The sequence below is a fragment of the Symphalangus syndactylus genome, chromosome 14 (genome assembly GCF_028878055.3).
Source record: "Symphalangus syndactylus isolate Jambi chromosome 14, NHGRI_mSymSyn1-v2.1_pri, whole genome shotgun sequence".
Lineage (NCBI taxonomy): Eukaryota > Metazoa > Chordata > Mammalia > Primates > Hylobatidae > Symphalangus > Symphalangus syndactylus.
Window position 1 is genome coordinate 10,787,389 of NC_072436.2, and position 20,134 is coordinate 10,807,522.

At 60.8% G+C, this 20,134-nt stretch overlaps 2 protein-coding genes across 26 annotated transcripts in view; one reads left to right on the forward strand and one right to left on the reverse strand.

Moving 5' to 3' along the window:
• Positions 1 to 226: 226 nt before the first annotated feature.
• On the forward strand, positions 227 to 15,553 carry CASKIN2 (CASK interacting protein 2). Of its 3 annotated transcripts, none has more exons than XM_055240890.2 (20): positions 227 to 511; positions 1,706 to 2,205; positions 7,604 to 7,655; positions 8,212 to 8,309; positions 8,767 to 8,912; positions 9,002 to 9,097; positions 9,183 to 9,313; positions 9,483 to 9,591; positions 9,967 to 10,075; positions 10,246 to 10,340; positions 10,820 to 11,081; positions 11,200 to 11,321; positions 11,410 to 11,470; positions 11,584 to 11,675; positions 11,845 to 11,955; positions 12,047 to 12,148; positions 12,280 to 12,418; positions 12,553 to 14,028; positions 14,116 to 14,338; positions 14,635 to 15,553. In XM_055240890.2, the coding sequence occupies exons 2-20, from the start codon at positions 2,112 to 2,114 to the stop codon at positions 14,723 to 14,725; spliced, it is 3,609 nt and encodes a 1,202-aa protein (XP_055096865.1). In that variant the 5' UTR covers positions 227 to 511; positions 1,706 to 2,111; the 3' UTR covers positions 14,726 to 15,553. The 3 variants fall into 3 exon arrangements, with proteins under 3 accessions (XP_055096865.1, XP_055096866.1, XP_055096867.1); XM_055240891.2 differs by having other exon boundaries at positions 11,203 to 11,321; XM_055240892.2 differs by lacking the exons at positions 227 to 511; positions 1,706 to 2,205 and adding an exon at positions 7,387 to 7,516.
• A 172-nt stretch (positions 15,554 to 15,725) lies between these two features.
• The window catches only part of TMEM94 (transmembrane protein 94), a 44,000-nt gene continuing 39,591 nt past the window's right edge, over positions 15,726 to 20,134 (reverse strand). For 10 of the 23 annotated variants that reach the window (XM_063617082.1, XM_063617081.1, XM_063617084.1 and 7 more), the window contains 10 exons: positions 19,737 to 19,845; positions 19,344 to 19,533; positions 19,008 to 19,085; positions 18,615 to 18,700; positions 17,960 to 18,041; positions 17,497 to 17,645; positions 17,282 to 17,376; positions 17,098 to 17,191; positions 16,737 to 16,907; positions 15,726 to 16,551 (listed from right to left, as the gene is read on the reverse strand). In XM_063617082.1, coding sequence (XP_063473152.1) covers positions 16,479 to 16,551; positions 16,737 to 16,907; positions 17,098 to 17,191; positions 17,282 to 17,376; positions 17,497 to 17,645; positions 17,960 to 18,041; positions 18,615 to 18,700; positions 19,008 to 19,085; positions 19,344 to 19,533; positions 19,737 to 19,845 — 1,127 coding nt within the window. In that variant the 3' untranslated portion in view covers positions 15,726 to 16,478. Of the gene's footprint in view, positions 16,552 to 16,736; positions 16,908 to 17,097; positions 17,377 to 17,496; positions 17,646 to 17,959; positions 18,042 to 18,614; positions 18,701 to 19,007; positions 19,086 to 19,343; positions 19,534 to 19,736; positions 19,846 to 20,134 lie in introns of all 23 variants that reach the window. The other 13 variants (XM_063617075.1, XM_063617077.1, XM_055240883.2 and 10 more) reach the window with 2 other exon arrangements.

The window sequence follows — 20,134 nt, forward strand, 5'->3', positions numbered from 1 at the left end:
CCATTGCCCGGCCAGCGGCTGCGGGTGGGCGACGCCGGCCGCGGGCCGGGGGGGTACTGCAAGTGGGGTCCCGCGTCTTGGTTGCCAACCCCCTTCACCTTACGTCTTCTCTCCCACCAGTCAGACCCGGGGTGTCTAGCCCTTGGGTCTAAGTCCAGGGCCCCAGGTCACCTCTGCCCCCCGCGCCCCCCGCCCCTCCGTTTCACCTGGGCGCATGCGCTGATCCGGTCAGCGCCCCCGGTCCGGGCGGGCGCGAGTTGGGGCGGGATCTGGCGCGGATGGGGGCGGAGCCGCCGGTGCTGACTGACAGCCTGACTGCGCGGCCGGGACAGTCCCTCCGTTCCCGATCCGGCGGGAGGGAGGGGGGAGGGGCGGGATTTCCTGCGGGAGGCGCCGAGCCGGCCTTGGAAAAGGAGAAGGAGAAAGGGGGGCAGGGGGGGAGTGGGAGCCACCGTCCTGAGTGCCAGGGACCGAGCAGGGCCAGCCGGACCCCGGCGGGCGGCCGGGAGAGGTGAGGCTGCGGGGCCCGCGCTGGGGGTCAGCGCCCTTGGGGGCGGGCGCAAACTAACTTTTCTTGCGGGATCGGCGGGCACCTCCATCTCCCCGTTCCTTCCGTCCTCCTCGCGCCCCTTTTTCCATCCTCCGCGTTTATACCTCGGGCGCTTGGCCCGCCCGGCTTCTCCCGCCGCTTTGTTCCCCGGTGGGCCTGGGCTGGGCTGGGCTGGGCTGGGGGGTTGCGAGGCGCTGGAGGGACATTCCGGGGGGCGGGGGAGCCAGCCCGACCCCAGGCACTGCCAAGGGCGCCCTCCGTCCGTGTCGGCCGCGGGCTCCGCGTGGGAGTGCCCCTGGGTTTGGCTTGGGACGTTTGGGGAGTGAGGGGTTCCCGGCCAGGGCCCCAGGCCTGCGCGGATCTCATGCCACAAGACTCTGGCAGTAAATTCGCTGCCACCGAGAAACTGACGTAAGCTTCTATGCAGTGGAGTCCAGGGTCTGGGCTTCAGGTTCAGGCTTGGGGGGCTTGGGAGCCCCGTTTGTCAGCAGTGCCCCAGCTCTGTCTCTGTTCTCTGCTCAGCTGCTCCTCCACCCAACACAAGGGGCGAGGACGGGTCAGCAACAGGTGCTGTGCAGCTTCCCTCTCTAGCAGGCAGAGCCCCCAGAAATGGGGGGCCAGAAGCACTTCATGCCCGCCGTTCACAAAGAGTCCTAGGACTAGGGCATCCAGCCATTAAAGCGAAGGCTTGAAGCCTCCGTAGGGAGGAATCTGGGGGCTGGTGCCTTTGACAGGGAGTGACCCCTGCCCGCCTGCCTGTGCCTGACCCTCCCGGCCCCACCTCCTGGCCCGCCAGTTGTCTGTGGGTGTCGGAGCCTCGGGCTGTGGAGAACAGGCTGCTGGCCCGGCCTGCCCCAGTATGTCATGCTGCCAGGGCCCCTCCTGCCCAAGGTTGAGGTACTGCCAGGTGCCCTGGGGCCCCAGTGACTCAGCCTCCCCCTCCCAGAATGCCATCTCCCCCTCACCAATACTCCTGTCATGCATAGCAGCTTCCTCCCCACTTTCAGTGGCTCAGCATCACCATCGACTCTGAGGGTAGCCAGAGTGGCTTGGGGGCTCCCTGAAGGTCTTGTCCTGCTCATCCTCTGCACTCCACTTCTGAGACCCTTGCAGTCTGTGGCCCAGCATTTGACACAGGCCCTGTGCCTTTTCCAGAGCCCTGAGACCAGTGCACCGCTGCTGCCTGAGGCCCAAGGGAATGCTGGCTGCTCTCTGGGTGGGCACTGGTGTTCCGCAGCCAAGCCGGGAAGATTGGTGTGCCCAGTGCCGGCCCATCCCAGAGCTGTCGGAAGCCACAAGCTGACATCCATCCAGATTTCCACGTAGCCTCTCCACCCCCTCAAAGATTAGCTTTCCTTCGTGTGGTGGCAGTTCACGGAGCACCTTTGGGAGTATCCCTCAGCACCTGACGAGGAGCCCGCTGCCTGGGACACCAGACTTGCTCCCCGGGAACCGGGAGCCCTCCAAGGGGCTGCAGCATGGCGCCCTGACGCCCCAGCTTGGACCCGTTGCCTGCCTTTGCCCTGGACTCCTGAGCGCAGAGCTCAGCCCAGGAGCCAGTATGGGTCGTGAACAGGACCTGATCCTCGCTGTCAAGAATGGAGATGTGACCGGTGTGCAGAAACTGGTGGCGAAGGTCAAGACCACAAAGACAAGTGAGTACTGGGTGGGACGAGCATCCCGCTGAGGCCCTCTGAGTGCTCAGTTCACAGAGGCTTGGTGGGTGGGGGTGGGTCACTGTGATCTGCATATTTGAGGAGGGTGGACTGTCTTGTTCTCAATAAGAAGTGCCTCTGTGTGAGACAGCCAGAGAGAAAGTTGGGTCCCCCTTGCTGTGTGTCCTTAGGCAAGTCACTTAACCTCCCTGGGCTGCAGTTTCCTTACCTGCAAAACTAGAGGGCTGAAGTACCTTCATTCACATTGTTATTGAGTGCCTATTGCTTGTCACCCAGGCTGGAGTACAGTGGCAGGATCTCGGCTCACTGGAACCTCCGCCTTCTGGGTTCAGGCCATTCTCCTGCCTCAGCCTCCCTAGTAGCTGGGATTACCATGTGTGCCACCATGCCCGACTAAATTTTTTTTATATTTTTGGTAGAGATGGGGTTTCTCCATGTTGACCAGACTGTTCTCGAACTCGAGACCTCAAGTGATCCACCCACCTAGGCCTCCTAGTACTAGGTTTACAGGAGTGAGTCACCGTGCCTGGCTCAGGCTCTGTTCTAAGCACTGCACCATAGTAGTGAACAAAACAGATCCAAATTCCTGTCTTCGTGGAGTTGCCTTCTAGCAGATGGTCTTTCTGATGTGTTCTTTGGAGCCATGAGGTTTCTGACAGTGGGTTAGAGAAGACTGAATAGATAGAACTTCATCCCTACCCCCAACCTCAAACGCACACATTTCAACCAGAGCATCTCTGTGTTCGTGTCTTAAGAGGATATCTACAAGATAGCTTTTTATTTTTTTTTTGAGACAGAGTCTTGCTTTCTCACCCAGGCTGGAGTGCAGTGGCATGATCTCAGCGCACTGCAGCCTCTGCCTCCTGGGTTCAAGCGATTCTTCTGCCTCAGCCTCCCGAGTAGCTGGGATTACAGGCGCCTGACACAACGCCTGGCTAATTTTTACTAGAGACGGGGTTTCACCATCCTGACCTCAGGTGATCCACCCGCTTCAGCCTCCCAAAGTGCTAGGATTACAGGCGTGAGCCACCTCACCAGGCCACGAGATAGCTTTTGAAAAGGGAGTTCTACTGCTTAAAAAAAGTTCAACACTCTCTAACAAGTTGCTAAAGTTTCTCTTCTCTTGACATGTGTGCCCTGGGGGTGTGTGGCCAGAGCTCATTTACTGGAGATTTTCACCTAGCCTCGAGACCTGACTGGGCTGTGGGGGCTCCATGCACAAGTGGCCACACCTGAGCCCCATGTCTTGGGTGCCTCTGTGGTGTGACCCCCCACAGGGAGAATAGACCTCTGGGCTTCAGGGAGGGCTCTCTGGGCTGTCCCAGGAGGCCACTGGACTTGTCACCTTGAGATCCCAGATCAGCATAGGCAGGAGGTGGTTCCTGCCACCACACTGAGGCAGGAGGAGTTCCCTGGATGGGAGGGTCTCCTCTGGAGTTCAGGGGCTCTAGCCCCAAGATACACCTTGGCCCTGTGCACAGGAAGGAGTCCCCCAGGCTACCTGAACACCTGGGGTATGGGTGCCAGAGGAAGGCCCTTAACCTCATGCATCCACTAGCACACTGGGGCAGGAGATGCAGGGCCTGGAGAGGTGGAGCTGTGGGGTGGTCTCTGTGCCTAGGGAAGTGGACACAGGGTGGGTGCCACTGGGGAGGTGCCAAGGAGGTCCCAGGGGAGGGCCCTAAGGTCCAGCAGTGCAGCCACTCCCCTCCTCTGTCACCTCTGTGTTGTTTTTGGCAACCTGCCCAGTGGGGCCTTGGTCAAGCTGCTTCTGGCCTCACAGCTCTGGGGCCTCAAAGTGAGGCCCTCAGGAGGGCAGGTGGGAGGGGTTTGGAGGCCGGTGGCGGGAACTGCAGAGCCGGCTCTTAGGCTCCGAGAAGGTCCCTTGTGCCCAGTGGGAAACGTCTGTGGGGAAGGAGGTCCCTTCCCTCAGTCCCAAAGGGGAGAATTCACCCTGCGCAGGCTGTAGGCGCAGGCACAGCATGACTGGGGCCTGGGATTCCTTGTGAGGCCCTGGCACTGTGCCTCCCCTCCCAGTCCTCTGAGAAGCTGGAGAGGCTGGTGACAAAAGTGAGATCACAAGATGACATTTGCAAACCTTATGGTCTATGAAATATTATAATTTCTTCACTTGCCTGTGAGATAGGTATTTCAATATCCGTTCTGTAGATAAGGAAAGTGATGCTCAGAGAGGGTTAGTGACTTGCCTAAAGTCACACAGCCATAGCCTGGCAGAGCAGAGGCAAAGCCGCACCCTGTCCCCTGTGCTCTGCACTCAGCTGCCCATCAGAATTACCTAGGGATTGTTCTGTTCTTTTTAAAGAGATAGGGTCTCACTTTGGGAGGCCAAGGTGGGCAGATCACTTGACGTCAGGAGTTCGAGACCAGCCTGGGCAATGTGGTGAAGCCCCGTCTCTACTAAAAATACAAAAATTAGCTCAGTGTGGTGGCGAGTGCCTGTAGTCTCAGCTACTCGGGAGGATGAGGCAGGAGGATCTCTTGAACCTGGTAGGCGGAGGTTGCAGTGAGCTGAGATCGTACCACTGCACTCCAGCCTGGGCAACAGAGCAAGAGTCTGTTTCAAAAAAAAGAAAAAAAAAAAAAAAAGACAGGGAAAGAGATGGGGTCTCGCTATGTTGCCCAGCCTTGAACTCCTGGGCTCTAGTGATCCTCCTGCCTCATCCTCCCACCTCAGCTTCCTGAGTGGCTAGTACTACAGGCAATGCCACCATGCTGGCCTAGGGATTGTTTCAAAAGTGCAGACTGGGCCAGCCATGATGGCCCACACCTATAGTCCTGTTGGTCCTGTGCACAGGAAGGAGTCCCCCAGGACTCCTAGTTAGCCTGGGAGTTTGAGACTGGCCTGGGCAACATGGTAAGATGCCATCTCTACAAAAAAATTAAGAAATGATCTGGGCATGGTGGCACATGCCTGTAGTCCCACCTATTCAGGAGGCTGAGGTGGGAGGATCGCTTGAGTCGGGGAGGTCAAGGCTACAGTGAGCCGAGATCGTGCCACTACACTCCAACCTGGGCAACAGAGCAAGACCCTGTCTCAAAAAGTAATAAATAAGTAAAAATAAAAGTGTAGACTCCTTGGACTCCCCTCAAAATCAGACTCATCACAGAGGGCCTGGGACTCTGTATATCAGAAAGTTCTCCCCATGATTTTAATGCAGTTCTCAGAAGTGAGGCTAGGGACTCTTGCTCCGTATCATAAGAAGGCAAGGGAAACTGCTAAAAGGGAGGCGTCAGGACTCCCCTTTTTCCTTCTGGGGGTTAGCTGGCGCTTTATAGCTATCGAGAGAGAACAGGGAGGTGGGAGGTGCTCCCTCAGCCTCCTCCATTTGATATCAGGACAATTCCCCGCCCCCGCCCAGGTCCTCTTCAGGGAGCAGGTGGCTGAGAGAAGAGGGGTACAGTTGCCCTGGCCCTGCTCCCCACCCCTCGCCGCACCACTCCCTTTTCTGAACAATCTCCTTCTTTGGCCAGAGGAAATGGGGTGTGCTGGGGGGCGGCCAGCTGAGCTCACATCCTCTGCCCGGGAGCCTAAATCAGGAGCCACCCTTCCACCCCCAGCGCCAGGCCCAGGAAGAAGGTTGTACCGCAGGGGAAGTGCCTGGAGTCACTGCCAGGAACCGGGACCCTCTGCCCTCCTGCCAGGGTCCCCAGCCCGGTCACTCTGAGCCTCTCCCCCACCGCCTTTCCGGCCATTGTTCTGAAAAGAACGGAGCCACCCAGCCTGGCCCTTGCCCTGTTCCTGTCCTGCCTGTCACATTGTCCTGCTCCTCTTGGGAGGGACTGCATCCCGCCGCCCAGCTGCCTCATTCCAAACCATCCAGGCTTTTGGAAGAGGAGGGCTAATGGAAGAGTGGGCAGCTTGAAGGGCGCTCTGTGTCTTCCCTGCTGACCACATTGTCTCCACTGGGGCTCAGAGAGGTACCGTGGCAGGCCAGGGTCACACAGCCAGAGTGAGCATTTTAACTGGCACTTCCGCTTCTAGAGCCCCTCTTCTTTCTCCTCCTCAAATGGTTCTGTATGACAAGGACTTTCCAAGGGAACTGGAGGAAAAAGGAGGTCTGTGTTTCTTCCCAGTGGCCACAACCCCTTTAGCGCTTTGTCCCTCCCTGGCTCTGTCCTTACCTTTGTGGCACAGTGTCCTTCAGTTTGGCCCTCAATGTAGCTGTCCCCTCCCTCCCCGTGCCATGCTCCCTACTGCCAGGTTGGTCCCTCCCCTCCCTGTTGGAATGAAACCCTGTCTTGCCCAGGCTACTGGGGTATTCAGGGGCCCACCAGAGCCTGGGGGGCAGGCCTGGGCCAGCACACTTGGCACTCCGCCCAGCCTGGCCGAGCCAGGCCCACTCCTTCCCTGCAGAGTGGGTTCTAGCAGGAGGCAGGGGCCACCCATGACAGGCCTTCCTTCCCTCCCCAGCACTTCCAACAACCACTCCCACCAGTTCCCTGGCTCTCGCAGGGAGCACACCTGCCTGAACCCTGCCCCGAGAGGGAGTGGCCCCAGCTCCTCTTGCCACCAACCTGCAGAGTCCTTGTCCAGGGCATGGACATCTCAGCTAAGACCCTGTAGGTGTGGAGTCAGCAGTGGCAATGACTCCCTGGGCAGTCTGAGCACCCATGGAGATCCCAGTGGGGACAGTGCGGGCCCTGTGCCAGCTCTTGTTGGAGGACCATCGCCCTAACGTCGGGATGGTATTGGCCAACACGTCAGGAGGGCTAGATGTTGAGAGCTCCTATCTTTGCATATGACAAGGTCAGGCACTGTACTCACAGCCCCCATGAGCAGGTTCTGATCAGCTCATTTTACAGTTGAGGACACTGAGCATGGGAGGTTAAATGACTTGTCACAGTCACACAGCTGGCGCCTGGCAGAGCCAGTGTTGGGTAGAGGTCTGTCTAATGTCACTTTCCTCTGGGATGCCCCAGGACTGGGCATCGTGGCCTGCCCTTGAATACCTAGTGCCTCTTTCCTTCTCTCTCCCCACCCCTCGGCCCAGTAGGACAACATGACTCGCTGCCTGGGCCATTCAGGCAGGAATGCTAACCATGCACACCGTGGGCCTGTCCACTGAGGGCACATCGTGCCAGTCCCACCCCCCGCCCTCTTTGGCTCTATAAACAAGCGGGGCCGGGGCGAGGGGAAGCCAGCCCACTGCCACAGCAGCAGCCTGCCCTCACTGCCGTCACGCTGCTGGGCCGGTGGGCCAGGGTGGGGAGCCACAGGGACGGGACAGGCAGAAGGCCATGGGGCAGGTGCTTTCCTGCACGCCAAGAGGTCAGCCGGGCTGTGACAGGCGGGGGGAGGGATGCTGGGTGGGGGCAGTCATCTGATGGCCCTGACACCTCCTGCCCTGACCCCTAGAGCTCCTGGGCTCCACAAAGAGGCTCAACGTGAACTACCAGGATGCTGATGGGTGAGTGGGAGCCCCTGTCCCTCTGCAGAGCTGCTGGGTGGGGGCAGTAGAGCCCTCGGGGTGGGGCTGGAGGGAAAGATCCTGAGGCCCAGGGTCCCTTTCCCTCTCAGACTTGGCCCTGGAAGTGTATTTGCTGCGAGCTGTGGGTCCTGTCCCTGGGCTGGAGGGAGGGGACGCCCGTCCGCCCATGGAGTTAGCCCTGAGTGAGGGGAGGGGCCCTGGTGCCTCTCTGCGGGGCCTCCTGGGGTCAGATTCCTTTGGGGCCCCCTTTTCTCCCTGGAGGGTAGGAGCCCTCAGGCTCCCGCTCCCACGGCCCCCTCCCCTGGGCCAGCTGGGGGCGGGGCGGGGGGGCGAGACAAACGGGCCTCTCAGCGCAGACACTGAGCCCTTTCATGCTGTGGCTCAGCCACTGCGCTCCCACGGCACGGCTGGTGGGGTTGGGGGGGCCAGTAACCCATCCCTGCCAGCCCCCAAGATAGGTTCGGGTATGGAAGACCAGGATTTGGGGGTGGGGACTGCCCACCAACACCCCTAACTTTGTGTCCTCCCACATCAGATTCTCTGCCCTCCACCATGCTGCTTTGGGGGGCAGCCTGGAGCTCATAGCCTTGCTGCTAGAGGCTCAGGCCACTGTTGACATCAAGGACAGCAATGGTGAGACCCCCATGTGTCCCCGACCCCCACCCCGGGCAGGTAGGGGCCCTACCTAGACCCTGGGACCAGAGCTTGCTCCCGTGACAACGTAGCAATGCTAATAGATGCTAGCACAGCGTCTCCGGGCTTGCGAGTGGCTTTTCCCCGTTTAATCTTCACAGCCTTCCACAGCATAGGGAAGTGGTACTAACATCCCATTATTTAGATGAGTAGGTTTGAGGCTCAGCGAGGTTTTGTTGCTGTCCTGGGGTCATCATGATCCGTAGTGGGCACAGCGGGACTCTGGCTTCAGCCCTGTCGAGCCAAACCTCTTCCTAACCACACCTGGATAGAGCCAGCACTGCATCCCCGTGGGCTGTCTGCCCTCCCAGCTGGGCTGGCTCCATACTCTGCTCAGTTCCTCTCCACCCCCAACACTGTCCCAGGACCTCCCTCAGAAACCCTTTCCTCCTGCCAGGCATGCGCCCGCTGCACTACGCAGCCTGGCAGGGCCGGCTGGAGCCTGTGAGGCTGCTGCTGCGCGCCTCTGCAGCCGTCAATGCCGCCTCACTGGACGGACAGATCCCCCTGCACCTGGCTGCGCAGTATGGACATTATGAGGTGGTACGTGAGGCTGCCCACAGGGGCGTGGCGCAGGGCAGGGTGGGGTGCCGGACAGGCCAGGCCCCCTCACTCGGCTCCCCCAACCCCAGTCAGAAATGCTTCTCCAGCATCAGTCCAACCCATGCCTGGTCAACAAGGCCAAGAAGACGCCCCTGGACCTGGCCTGTGAATTCGGCCGACTCAAGGTGAGGCCTGCAGCCTTGGGGTGCTGGGTCCTGGACGTCTACAGGGTCTCAGGAGGGGGCTCTAACTGGGCGCTGGGTGCTGCAGGTGGCCCAGCTGCTTCTGAACAGCCACTTATGTGTGGCACTGCTGGAGGGCGAGGCCAAAGACCCATGTGACCCCAACTACACCACGCCCTTGCACTTGGCTGCCAAGAATGGCCACAGAGAAGTCATCAGGTACCCTTGGGGTCCCCCCGCTTCCTCATCACCTGCCTGCGGGACCATCGGTGCCCCTCAGTGCCCTCCCCCACTGCCCTCTTCACCCGGGCTCTCCATCTCCCAGGCCCCCAGCAGTCAGCACCCCCTCCTGCCCCACCTCCCCCATGACTCCCCCCGTCCACTGCAGGCAGCTCCTGAGAGCTGGGATCGAGATCAACCGCCAGACCAAGACGGGTACGGCGCTCCACGAGGCTGCACTGTATGGCAAGACCGAGGTGGTACGGCTGCTTCTGGAGGTGGGTATGGGCGCCTGCTCCCTCGCAGGTGTCCATGGAGCCTCTGCCCTGTGCCCTGACTGGTTGGGGAGGTATGGGATGGAGGACTCCAGTGTGGTTTTTGCATGGGCGTCAGGGAAGAGGCCTGACTTCCTTCTGAATGGTGCCGAGGCGGTGCGGATGGGTTGGGGGCAGACCAACCTGATTGGGACCCCAGATCTGACTCTTACTAGCTGAGTGAACTTGAGCTTGTCCTTGACTTGAGTCCCTGAGCTTCTATTTCCTCATCTGTAAAATCTGAAAATGGTAATAGTACCTATGTCCCGGGTAGCTGAGAGAATCGGGTGAGGGGTGTCAAAGTGCCTAGCGTGTACTCATGTGACACTGTGCACCCAGGGAGGTGTGGACGTGAACATCCGGAATACGTATAACCAGACGGCGCTGGACATAGTGAATCAGTTCACCACCTCCCAGGCCAGCCGGGAAATCAAGCAGCTACTGCGGGGTGAGTGCGGGGGAGGATACCCTGCCCATGGGGGCCTGGAGCCGCTCAAGTGGTACCAGGATGTGGAGGAGGAGTGGACGTCCCTGGGAGAGGGTTGTCAAGGGGATGAGGGGTGGGAAGATGCCCTAAAGACCCTTAGATGACACCTGTCCCCCACCCCATTCTCTTAGAGGCCTCAGGGATCCTGAAGGTCCGAGCGCTCAAGGATTTCTGGAACCTCCACGATCCCACTGCTCTCAATGTCCGGGCAGGGGATGTCATCACGGTGAGGGACCCCAAGCAGGCCTTCCTTTGCAAATACAGATGATTGCTGTTACTTATTTGGGCACCTGCTATGTTACCAGGTTCTGCTCTGAGGTCTCCATATGCACCCTCATTTAATTCTTCCTGAAGCCAGGGAAGGCAGTGCCGTTAGCATTTCTTCTTTACAGATGACAAAGTTGAGAATTAAAATAAAATCAAGAGAAATTAAAGTGACTTGCCCAAGGTCACACAGCTAGCAAGTAGTGGAGCTGTGATTTGACCACAGGCTGCCACTGGGGCTCGCCCTGGAGGCACAGGGGAGATTGAGCTGGCTGCTGGCAGCAGGGGTGGAACTTGGGCCAGTGTGGGCATCAGAGGCCAGCTCCTCAGGGGTAGGGGAAGAGCTGGATCAGGGTTGCCGGACCGCAGCTGCAGGGACAACTGTTTGCCACTTGCCTGGTGCTGGGAGTGACCGTCCCCGCCCCCCACCCCTGGCCGCAGGTGCTAGAACAGCATCCCGACGGCCGCTGGAAGGGCCAAATCCACGAGAGCCAGAGGGGCACAGACCGCATAGGCTACTTCCCCCCGGGCATCGTCGAGGTGGTCAGCAAGCGGGTGGGCGTCCCTGCAGCCCGCCTCCCCTCCGCACCCACCCCCCTGCGCCCAGGCTTCTCCCGGACACTGCAGCCTCCTGCTGAAGAACCCCCACACCCTCTTACCTACAGCCAGCTTCCTCGGGTGGGCCTCAGCCCAGACAGCCCAGGTACATCCTCCCAGGGGGCAGTGCTGGGCACTGTGTGGGCGTGTGGCCTAGGCAAGCTGCCAGACAGCTGTCAGAGCGTCCCTTCGGACTCTGACCCCTTGGCTTCTGCCCCCCATAGCAGGTGACAGGAATAGCGTGGGCAGTGAGGGCAGTGTGGGCAGCATCCGCAGTGCCGGCAGCGGGCAGAGCTCTGAGGGCACTAACGGCCATGGCCCTGGCCTCCTGATTGAGAACGCCCAGGTAGGATGATGGGGTCACGGACCAGGGCAGGGCTCATTCCCCACTGCCAGTTCCCCAAATGCTGAGTTGGCTCCTGCCCTGTCTCCAGCCACTGCCCTCTGCCGGAGAGGACCAGGTGCTGCCAGGACTCTACCCACCGTCCCTGGCAGGTAGGAAGGGTCAGGGGACCTGGGTTGGCTAGGAGAGGTGCAAGTAAGGAGGCCGAGGGTGGGCACCCCTTCCTCCTCCCACCTTTCCATTCCATTTTTCTCTCTCCTTGAAGACAACCTGAGCCACCGCCCTCTGGCCAACTGCCGCTCTGGGGAGCAGATCTTCACCCAGGACGTGCGGCCAGAACAGCTGCTGGAGGGGAAGGTGTGATCTCCATTGCGGTGCACTGTGGGCCTTGGGGTGGGTAGGGCAGGGCAGATGCAAGAGCCTCTGCATGGACTGAAGCCCCGCTCAGGCAGGCCCTGAGCCCCCGGTGGGGGCTAGGGCCTTGGTCCAGCTCCTGCTAATTCTGCCCCCTTCCCCCACCCCGCAGGACGCGCAGGCCATTCATAACTGGCTAAGTGAGTTCCAGCTGGAGGGCTACACTGCCCACTTTCTGCAGGCCGGCTATGATGTGCCTACCATCAGCCGCATGACACCTGAGGTGGGTGCTGCAGCTGGGAGGCAGTGCCCAGCGGGCAGGGGAGGGCCCAGCGGGCAGGGGAGGGGCCTGATGGCCAGACTTTGTGTGGCAGGACCTGACGGCCATCGGGGTGACCAAGCCTGGGCACAGGAAGAAGATCGCCTCAGAGATCGCTCAGCTCAGCATCGCCGAGTGGCTGCCCAGCTACATCCCAGTGAGCCATCAAGGGTGGCTGGGGAGTGGGGCACGTGCTGTCACCCTCAGCTGTGGCTTTGTGGTGCCTTTTCCCCTCTGGCTGGGGGTGAAGGCTGGCTGGGAGTTGTTCTGAGGACGGTGCTCTTCCAGACGGACCTGCTGGAGTGGCTGTGTGCACTGGGGCTGCCTCAGTACCACAAGCAGCTGGTGAGCAGCGGCTACGACTCCATGGGGCTGGTGGCCGACCTCACCTGGGAGGAGCTGCAGGAGATTGGGGTCAACAAGCTCGGTAAGGACTGTCCTGAGGCCTGGCTGGGCCCCCACCTGCCTCCGGGGTCTCCAAGAGAAGACAGTATGGGGCCCAGTGGTGACCAGGACAACCCCAGTCCCAGCTAACCTTGCCACTTCCGTCCCCCATCTCAGGGCATCAGAAGAAGCTCATGCTGGGGGTGAAGCGGCTGGCAGAGCTTCGGCGGGGCCTGCTGCAGGGGGAGGCCCTCAGCGAAGGCGGGCGCCGGCTGGCCAAGGGTCCGGAGCTGATGGCCATCGAGGGACTGGAGAACGGAGAAGGCCCAGCTACGGCTGGCCCACGGCTCCTCACCTTCCAGGGCAGCGAACTAAGCCCAGAGCTACAGGCGGCCATGGCAGGGGGTGGCCCTGAACCACTCCCCCTCCCACCTGCCCGCTCTCCCAGCCAGGAGAGCATCGGGGCACGCTCCCGGGGGTCTGGCCACTCACAGGAACAGCCTGCCCCACAGCCCAGCGGTGGAGATCCCAGCACACCCCAGGAGAGGAACCTTCCAGAGGGCACAGAGCGGCCCCCTAAGCTTTGTTCCTCACTTCCAGGCCAAGGACCCCCACCCTATGTTTTTATGTACTCCCAGGGCTCACCCTCTAGCCTGGCCCCAGGGCCACCTCCTGGTGCACCCTGGGCCTTCTCCTACTTGGCCGGGCCCCCTGCCACTCCCTCAGACCCGCCTCGACCTAAGCGCCGGTCCCACAGCCTAAGCCGCCCTGGCCCCACAGAGGGGGATGCTGAGGGGGAGGCCGAAGGGCCGGTGGGCAGCACCCTGGGCAGTTATGCTACCCTTACCCGGCGGCCAGGACGCAGTGCCCTTGTCCGGACCAGTCCTAGCGTGACCCCAACCCCAGCTCGGGGGACTCCTCGCAGCCAGTCCTTTGCCCTGCGGGCCCGGCGCAAAGGCCCCCCGCCCCCGCCTCCCAAGCGCCTCAGCTCCGTCTCTGGCCCCAGCCCGGAGCCACCTCCACTAGATGGGAGCCCAGGTCCCAAGGAAGGGGCCACAGGGCCCCGAAGGCGAACACTGAGTGAACCTGCTGGCCCCTCAGAGCCCCCTGGCCCACCTGCCCCGGCTGGGCCCGCGTCAGACACGGAGGAGGAGGAGCCAGGCCCCGAGGGGACGCCCCCATCTCGGGGCAGCTCTGGGGAAGGGCTGCCGTTTGCAGAGGAAGGGAACCTGACCATCAAACAGCGCCCGAAGCCTGCTGGCCCCCCGGCCCGAGAGACACCCGTGCCCCCTGGCCTCGATTTCAACCTCACGGAATCAGACACTGTTAAGCGGAGGCCCAAGTGCCGGGAGAGAGAGCCACTGCAGACCGCACTGCTGGCCTTCGGAGTGGCCGGTGCCACGCCTGACCCCGCTGCCCCCCTGCCTTCCCCAACTCTTGGCGTGTCTCCTTCAGCTTCTAGCCTTCCCCAGCCCGAGCCCAGCAGCCTTCCAGCCCAAGGAGTTCCAACCCCCCTTGCTCCCAGCCCTGCCATGCAGCCTCCAGTGCCGTCCTGCCCAGGGCCAGGTCTGGAAAGCTCAGCAGCTAGTCGGTGGAATGCAGAGACAGAACCCCCGGCCGCCCCTGCTGCCCTCCTCAAGGTGCCCGGAGCAGGTAAGAGGCGAGGCCTGTGGGGGAGGCACTGCTGCAGGATTGTGTCTGACCCAGCCAAGTCCCAGGCCAACCTTTTTGTCTCTGCAGGAACAGCCTCCAAACCTGTGTCGGTGGCCTGCACCCAGCTGGCATTTTCTGGCCCTAAGCTAGCGCCCCGGCTTGGCCCCCGCCCGGTGCCTCCTCCACGGCCTGAGAGCACTGGGACTGTGGGCCCAGGCCAGGCCCAGCAGAGACTGGAGCAGACCAGCTCGTCCCTGGCAGCTGCACTGAGAGCCGCAGAGAAGAGCATTGGCACCAAGGAGCAAGAGGGGTGAGGGGGGCCGGATGGGGAGGGAGAGAAGGCTGCAGAGAAACGTGCTCCCTGCATCCTCTGCCCAGGGATCATGGGGATGTTGGAGGGGGACATTGCAGGCACTAATGGGATAAGAGGCCAGGTATTGGAGTCACCTAGATCAGGGAATCCTGGTGGCTACCATTTAAGAGGCACATGAGCCTGGCCGGTCCCTTGCCTCCCTGAGCCTCTGGGAGCTATGACAGCTCCCTGCCCCAGGGCCAGTGGGGTGCAGGCCACTGGCTGATCTGACGGCGTCCTTCCCCTTGCTGCAGCGCCCCCAGCGCCTCCACCAAGCACATTCTGGATGACATCAGCACCATGTTCGATGCCCTGGCTGACCAGCTGGACGCCATGCTGGACTGAGCCCTCCAGCAGTGCCCACTGTGATCTGCCGAAGTCCACTGCCTTTGCCCCAGCACAGAAGAGGCCCCTGCCACCCTAGGGACGGGCCAAGGGCTGGTCAGGCTGAAGTGCCCCTCCTCGCAGGGCCCCTTCCCACTCTAAGCCTGTGGCTGTGGGCACCGCAGCTCTTGTGGGGCAGCCCACCTTATCAGAACCTGACTAGCGAGGGACCTCCGTTGCATCTCAGCAACGCCCTCCCAGGGTTTGATCAATTGAGCAGGACAGCCCTGCTCCTGGACAGGGACCCTGGTAAAGAGCTCTCTCCTCAGGGAGGAAGCGGGGGTGGGGCTTTGGGGGTGCTTTCTCTGTACCCCCCAGCCTGTGTCCCAAGTTGTGCCAAGGGAATGCCTCTTGCCACCCACCATCCTGCCCAGGCCCCGAGAGGCTGGAGGAGGCGTGTGTCTGGCTGGGCCCCCTCTCCGTAGGTGTACAGAGGACATGTAAATACACAGCGGTGGTGCCCAGGCAGCTCTTGCCCCCGCCTTCTCTCACTGAGGCAGGGCTAGCAGGGGTGGGAGGCAGTGGGGTTAACAGATCCCACAAGTCCTAACTTTTCAATTGTAAATGTTATTTTTTAAGCAGAGAGAAATGCATATATTTTAAATGGAATTTATTCTATCTATTAACTGCCTGAGAGGACACAATGGGGGAGGGGCTTCGGACCACAGCAGGAGCCCCGACTGCCCACCTGAGGGCAGGGAGAGCCTGACCCCATTGGCCCAGGCCCTGGCTCTGTAACCATTAACCTCTTCCCCCAACTAACACCAATGAAAACACCATTCCACTTGACTGGGCTGTGTGTTTGCCTCTGTGACATGGAGACCCCTGACCCTAGGGGTCTTGCCTGAGCCAGACCTGAGGGACCCACCAGCGTAGATGGAGGAAGGCTTAGGCCTCCCTTTGCCAGCCACCACCATGGGTTGGCAGACCCTGGAGTGGCCTTACAGACCAGCCACAGGTATTTCTTTGCAATTGACACATTTTAATACAAACCAGTCTACGTTCATTCCTAAAAGGCTCATTTCCAGTAAAAAATATACACCAGTAGAAACTTCTCCCAGAACTGGGGCAGAGGCTAAGGAGACCTGGGCCAGATTCCCTAAGACTGACAGGCAGCCAGCTTGAGCCAGGCACAGGAAGAGGCTCCAGGGCGAAGCGGGGGCCCTGCTCCATCTTCAGGTTCAGGCGGGAGACTCCCCCACAGAGGGAGGGAGGGGAGGCACTCGGGGCCACATCCAGGCAAGCACCACCACCCTGCCCTCCACGGCAGCCTTGGGAGTCGGATGCGTCGGCCAAGGCTGCTGCTGTTGCTCCTCCAAAGAAGGTTTGCTTCAAGGCCATGTCCAGGGACCCAAGAGCAGAGGCACTGGGGGGCAAGGGATCCCCAAGGGGGCAAGGGATCCCTAAAGGGGGTAGCTCACAGGTGAGGGGGTTGAGGGCCCCTCTAGGGAGCGCCTGAGGCCATACATTCAAGAGTGTCCCTGGTGAGGCCCAGGGAAGAGCCAGGACTGGCCAAGGGCCCAGGCCGTCAGCTCCTCCACAGTGAGCCCCAGGGCTCAGGAAGACAGCGGGTCTCACAAGGGGAGCTGGGTTTCCAGTGCCACGGGTGCAGGAGCAAACCCGGAAACATTCATGATACCAACTCCCCTGTTCAGAAATGGGTCTGGCTTTAGCCCCAGGGACAGGGGCAACTACAGCCACCACAGCCAGTGGCTCAGAAGGGAGAGTTCATGCCCAGCTTAGTTTCAAACTGCAGCTTCTGTCGCTTCTGGTAGCGGACTCGGACCCTGGTGGGGCAGGAGATTAAAGCACAGGATGGCAAAGATCCTTAGACCAGGGGCCGGGGCAGGACACCAGAGGAGGAGGGAGGGATAGGCAGCGGAAAGGTGGGGGAGCGTCGGTGTCGCCAAGGGAGTAACAGGTTTAGGGGACATCCCTGAACCCAGAGGGAGACGCCCTGCTGACAGCTCACCGAATCTCATGCAGCTTCACGATCTCATTGGTCACCACCACAAGGACCAGGGACAGGCAGCCCAGGAGCCATGTCAGCAGGGGCACGTCCTCCAGGCCAAAGTGGACGTGGCTGTCCCTGTGCGTCCACAGCTGCAGGTCCACGGCCGTCTGGACCACCTGACCCAGCAGCCTGCAGGAGGTGGCGGCACCGTGTGAACCCTGACACTGCTTGCTTCCTTCCCTGCTCTTCCCAGTACAACAGTTAGCTCGGGCAGGGCACAGTTAAACCTCTGGCCCCGGTCCCGCCTTCCAATCCTAGCCCTGCAGGAGACCCTCTCCTCCCCAGCCCGCACTCCGCCCTCCATCCTAGCAATACTCACACCACAGGCACTGTCACGGCCCACCAGAGGTTGGTCAAGGGGCTCTTTCTCCACAGGGGCTTGGTGCGATGCACATGGGTGATGGAAATGAAGACTGGGGAAAGTGGGGCGATGTGGGGGTCAGACTTCCACAGTGGGGCTCCTCTCCCACCATCATCCACGCCCTCCCAGGGAGCCCTCTCACCAGTGTGCAGGACAATCAGGGCGGCCGTGAGCTTCTGAGCCGACAGCAGTCCGTTGGCAAAGTCCTCAAACCAGGCTGGAGCCCTGTCGTCGTTGCTGCCAAAGTGGGGCATGGGCTCAGCCCCTCTGGGGCCGCAGGGAGGTAGGCTGGGGTGGGGAGGGAGGAAGCCTCGAGGCGAGGCAGGCGATGGGTGGATCTCTGGGGCTGGGACCCACCTGGGCAGCATGACGGAGGAGCAGTTGGTGAGGTTGCGGTCCCGGGAGCTGTCACAGAAGCTCTGCAGTGTGAAGCCAAAGCAGATGAGGCAGGAGCTGATGGTGAGGCTGAACTTGAGCAGGAAGCAGAGCAGGAAGTAGTGCTGGGTCTGCCGGGGAACAAGGCCAGTCACTCCTGGGGCGCACAGCCCCTCTGCCGGCTGCTCCTAGCTCTTCCACGTATTCAACGGGCTCTTAGTAAATGGTCAGGCCTGGGGGGATGGGGAGCTCAAGGCCCAGCAAGGGTCTTTCCCAGCTCTGCGCCACTACCTCCTCTTTGATCTGGGGGAAGACTAGGAACCAAGTACCGGAGTTCTGCTGGAATCCCCCATCCAGAGCCTTCCAGATTAGCCCCTCTCTCCTCCCCCAACCCTCAGTCCCTTCCATGCTCACTTGCAAGGCTCACAGGGTCTGTTTCGCTTACCTTCTTGGGAATGGACTGGAGGTTTTTCCCTGTTGCCATAGACATGATGGAGCTATGGGGGGGCTTCCCCAGCAGAGAGATGCTGAAAAGCAGAGATCAGGTAGAGGGATGGTGACAATGACCCTCTGTCCCTCAATTCTCACAGAGGGAGCCTCTAGGGAGTCTTGCGCGTGAGGTCGAGTCTGGTGAGGGGATGGAATAAAACAAAGGCTGGACGGCAGTGGCTCACACCTGTAATCCCAGCACTTTGGGAGGCTGAGATGGGCAGATCATTTGAGGTCAGGAGTTCAAAACCAGCCTGGCCAACATGGCAAAAACCCATCTCTACTAAAAATACAAAAATTAGCCAGGTGTGGTAGTGGGTGCCTGTAACCTCAGCTACTCAGGAGGCTGAGGCAGGAGAATCACTTGAGCCCGGGAGGCGGAGGTTGCGATGAGCAGAGACTGTACCATTGCACTCCAGCCTGGATGACTGAGCGAGACTCCATCTCAAAAAAAAAAAAAAAAAAGACAAAGGGGGTTCCCTCCATGCCTCCTGTACCAGAGGAGGTGACCCCTGAGCAGTTCCAGAACCTTAGGCTCCTGGGGCTGCACAGTGACATCCAGACACCTCCTGCTTAGGCATGGGGGGCAGGGAAGCTACATGGCGTCTCACCTGAGCAGAGGGTAGCAAAAGCAGGACAGCCACAGGATGTCGGTGGTACTCAGGAGTGCCGGCAGCTGGACCAGGCAAGAAAGGAACTAGACCAGGAAAGAAGCCAAGAGCCACAGTTCGATTCAGGCAAATAATAAGGGCATAGGAGCCCCCGAGCTCCCTTGCCCTGAGCCCAGATAGATGCTCACATCCTGCCAGAGGGAACAGGGGCCGGAGGGAATACTCTTCTGCCAATGAGGGTCATCTCAAAAAGCCCAGGGGCTTCACAGAGGCTCTGGGGGGACCCCTTGACTGTACTGCTAATCCCAGCCTCCCTCCTCAGATTTTCAGCTGGCCCCTGAGTGAAGAGGTGAGTAGCACGGGGGGGCAATGCCCGTGCAGGCCCCACCTCACCTGGATAACCACGAGGGTCAGCTGGCACTGCAGCAGGAAGAGGAAGCACTTACGGATGCCGTAGGTGGCGTGCCGAGCCTAGGGACCAAGAGGGACAGACTATGGCCTGGGTCTGCCTGGCCTCTCCTAGGCCCAACAGCTGATGCACTTTAGCCAAGAGCCAGATGCCCAGGATGCTTCTACAAGGGGAGCAGAGGCGAATGTAACTGCCTGGGAGAGCCCGCTGGGAGGGCTGGGGAATGAGGTCCCCGGGTCCAAACAGGTCCTGTGCTGCTACTCCCACCCCGGGCGGGTCCTGTCCTGCGTCTCTCCTCCTTTGCCTGCCGAAGCACCCACCTGTTCGATAAGCCGGATGATGCTAATGGTCTCCTCCTGGCGAAAGGTCAGGGAGCAGGGCAGGCTGTTGAGCTGCCCTGACAGCTGCAGGGGAGAAAGGCCATCCAAGGCCTGGGCCATGCTGGTGCTGGTGGCGTAGCCAAAGGTCTCCCAGGAGCAACGGGATGGGTACAGGGGATCCAGGGCAATGCTGCTCAGGGTGGGGGACACACTTCAGCTGTATCTCCCACAGGACTGGGCACCCCACCCTCTTCTCCCACCGTGCCCAGGTGCATTGGTCCCAGCCAGGGCGAGGTCGGCTATGGTACACACCCCCAGCCCCACGCAGGCCCATCTGATCCTCCGGTCTGGGAGGTAGAGGCTGGCCCGCAGGCTCCAGGGTCCCGCCCTGACCTGATGTCGCTCTGGAGGAAGAGGCAGCTGTTCCGCAGGTTGGCAGAGCTGCCCAGGCAGCAGGTCACCTCCCCGTACTCTTGCATGATCTTTATCATCTCACACATGGCTGAGGACAGAGTATGAGGGCACAAGAGTCAGGCAGGCAGAGCGCCATGTGGGCGCTGGGCAGAGACCCGTGGGACAGGAGAGCGGGAGGCAATAGCAGGTGGGCCCCTCTTCGAAACAATCCCACCCCCAGCAGCGGGATCATGTGAACATTGGCACTTCTGACTCCAACCCACAAGATTCCCCAGCTGATCCCAGCCCAGGTTCCTTCACTCCCCGCGTGGGAAACCTACATCCCTCCAGAGCCCACGGGGTACCCAGGCCCAGGCAGAGCTCAGTCGAAGGGACCA

Excerpts from the sequence above, each read along its gene's own strand:
- CASKIN2 (XM_055240890.2), top strand. The coding sequence starts at position 2,112 with ATGGGTCGTGAACAGGACCTGATCCTCGCTGTCAAGAATGGAGATGTG. Across the intron at positions 8,310-8,766 it reads TGACATCAAGGACAGCAATG|GCATGCGCCCGCTGCACTAC; the intron begins GTGAGACCCCCA and ends TCCTCCTGCCAG. Across the intron at positions 10,341-10,819 it reads GGGCAGGGGATGTCATCACG|GTGCTAGAACAGCATCCCGA; the intron begins GTGAGGGACCCC and ends CCCTGGCCGCAG.